This window comes from Crocodylus porosus, unplaced genomic scaffold (genome assembly GCF_001723895.1).
Source record: "Crocodylus porosus isolate Cpor-Errol unplaced genomic scaffold, CroPor_comp1, whole genome shotgun sequence".
In the NCBI taxonomy this organism is placed as follows: Eukaryota; Metazoa; Chordata; order Crocodylia; family Crocodylidae; genus Crocodylus; species Crocodylus porosus.
This window is the reverse complement of record NW_017728914.1, coordinates 37634248-37636865: the sequence shown is the minus strand read 5'-3', so window position 1 is coordinate 37636865 and position 2618 is coordinate 37634248. Positions and strand designations below refer to the sequence as shown.

Here is a 2618-nt window from a genome sequence, read left to right as displayed (position 1 = left end):
CCCCGTGACCCGCGCTGCCCCGGGCAGGAGGGCGCAGCTCCGGCGCTGCCTGCAGCAGCTGCGGCAGCAGGTTCCTGGCGCTGAGGAGAGCTCCCGGCACACCACCCTCAGCCTCCTGCACTGGGCCCGGCTGCACATCCAGGTGAGGGCCCCCTCCCCCGTCCCGGGCTGGCAGGAGCAGGAGGCCCGGCAAGCAGGGAGGGTCTAACCCTGCTTCTGCCGCGGCCTGAAGAAGCTGGAGGAGCAGGAGCAGGGGGCCCAGAGGCTGAAGGACCGGCTGCAGCGTGAGCAGCGGAGCCTGCAGCGGCGGCTGGAGCAGCTGGTGCCAGGTGCTGGTGGCGAGCGCACAAGGGCCAACAGCCTGGACTCCTCCGCACTGTCCTCAGAGCGCTCCGACTCCGACCACGGTCAGTGGCAGCGGGGCCCAGCCCCCCTCCCCCCCCCAGGCAGACACTTACCCCAGCACCTCAGAGCACCTGGACCCCTGAGGGGTGGTCTGAGCAGGGCAAGTCCCACCCCGGCACTCCTGGCAGGACCTGTCAAGACTTTGCCTCCCCTCACAGAGGATGCAGAGATCAACGTGGAAATGACCGTGTTCGACAGCAGTGAGGGGGACGTGCTGGCCCGCTTCAGTGCTGGCAGGGAGCACAGCTACTCCAGCATCCATCGCACATGGCTATGATGGCACCCAGCCAGGCTGCCACAGCCTGAGCCCAAGAAGCCCTCATCCAGATGTGCACGCAGCCCCCAGCTTCCTCGCCCACCACCCTGCTGAGCCCATGGGCCCAGGAGGAGACCTGAAGACCTATCAGACACTTCCCCTGGAGCAGCGTGGGCCCCCCCTGCACATGCCCCACCACTCAGGCATGTGGTGGGAGGAACCTGCCCCTGCTTTCAACCGCTGCCAGCTGCCAGGACTGAGCTGCACGGCTCTGATGGCCACGGTGCACTGAGGGGGAGGGAAGAAAGTGGGGGCTCCTGCTCTGGGTGGCAGGAACTGGAACCACTTCAGAAAATGCTGCCCTGCTAGCAGGCAGGCAGCAGTGATGCTCCATGCCCTGTCAGGCCTTGTCTGCTCACACAGGGCCAAGTGCCAGCAGGGGTGGTGGGCACCCAAGCACCTCCCTTCTGCAGCCAGGACATTGCTGAATACAGCAGGAACAGGGAGCCAAAGCCAGCATCTCCTGGAGAGCTGCACCTGCTATCACAGCCCCAGCCCTCGCCCCCCCTAACTTGCTGGTGTCTGGCCCTGGCCCTGGCCGCAACGTGGACCTGTGCTGCCAGCCAGGCCCAGCCAAAATAAGTCCCAGGGAGTTGAATGTTTAATGATAATTACATCTCAGGAAGGTGCTCTCCACCACTGATTGTCAGACTTGTCCAGCATTGATTAAAAAATATAAAATCTACGGAGGTCATGTCTGGGGGGAGGGGCTGGTGGAGCTGCGCTCACACGTACTGCTTCTTGGTGGCTGCCTTGCTGGCCAAGTCCTTGGCTTTCTCCGTAGCTGCTAAGGCGGTCTCCTTGGCCTTCTCTGTTGCCTGCTTTGCAGTCTCCACCAGTGTTTTGGATGGAGCTTCCCCTGCAATGAGTCACTGACCTGTAACACCCTATGGGCCCAGGTGCCCCTGCCCCCAGAGAGCAGGGACAGCTTCCCCTATGCACGGGGAGGGCTGAGTAACTCCCTGCCCTGACAGTGCAGGTTTCACCACCCAGGCCGGCAGAGCTGGTGTTGCAGCAGGCAAAGCCGCTCCCGCAGTGTGGCAAGCGCCAGGGTGAGACACAAGGGCAGCAACAATCCACATGCCCAGCCGGTAACAACCCTGCCTACACACGCACCTTGGATCCTAGCCAGTGCGTACTCGAAGCCCTTGGTGCTCTTGGTCACGTTGCTCTTGAACCGGGCAAGGCCGAACTCCTGCAACAGGAGACGCTGTGAAGCTGCAGCTCGGACCCAGTGGTCCCAGGAGCAGATCAGCTGTCCAAGTGCTTCTTGCCCCACCCTACCGGGGCTGTCTGGGTGGCACGCCAGGCTCCTTGCGGCGGGGGGCCACACCAGGTGCCAGGAGCAGCTGGGACACGTTCCTGCCGGGCATGGGGGACCCTGGGAACACTGACCTGGACAGCCCGGGAAATGCCAAAAAGGCTGGAGGAAATCCAGGCTTCCCGCTGCACCTCCGTCCAGCCGCTGTTCTCTGGGTTCACACGGTAAACGCAGTGCTCTTCCACCACCTGCCAGGGAGTGAGAGAACAGCACGGCGTGAGCCCTGACCGTGGCTCCAGCCCCGTCCCAGGAGTGGGAGCCCTTCCTTCCCCAGGCAGACACCCCCCAGCCCCGCCCAGCCACCCACCATCAGGCGCGCGTGGTTGATGTTCCAGGTGAAGGTGGTCATGGTCCGGTTCTGGGGGTCCACGATGGAGTCCTCCAGGATGTACACCGAGTGCGCCACGTTGGCGGGGAAGAAGCGCTCGGCCCAGCGCGGCATCCTGTTGGTCTTGGTCAGGAGCCGCCGGGAGAGCAGCTTCTGGTCCGGCGTCACCTCCCGGTGCACGATGTCTTCAGTCAGCACGTGCTTGCTGTGGGGGCAGGGGGCATCAGGGGGGCCCGGCCCGTCCCGGC

At 64.3% G+C, this 2618-nt stretch overlaps 2 protein-coding genes across 2 annotated transcripts in view; one reads left to right on the top strand and one right to left on the bottom strand.

Annotated features, from left to right (window-relative positions):
• Position 1: 1 nt before the first annotated feature.
• MXD3 (MAX dimerization protein 3) lies at positions 2 to 1406 on the top strand (the record flags this gene model as incomplete). Its single annotated transcript, XM_019534757.1, has 3 exons — positions 2 to 142; positions 233 to 407; positions 564 to 1406. Coding segments are annotated over 3 exons (435 nt in total), but the record flags the coding sequence as incomplete, so codon positions are not given.
• The window catches only part of PRELID1 (PRELI domain containing 1), a 1567-nt gene continuing 256 nt past the window's right edge, over positions 1308 to 2618 (bottom strand). The window contains exons 2-5 of the mRNA XM_019534756.1: positions 2350 to 2617; positions 2117 to 2230; positions 1838 to 1916; positions 1308 to 1580 (exon numbers count right to left, since the gene is read on the bottom strand). Coding sequence (XP_019390301.1) covers positions 1447 to 1580; positions 1838 to 1916; positions 2117 to 2230; positions 2350 to 2617 — 595 coding nt within the window. The 3' untranslated portion in view covers positions 1308 to 1446. The remainder of the gene's footprint in view (positions 1581 to 1837; positions 1917 to 2116; positions 2231 to 2349; position 2618) is intronic.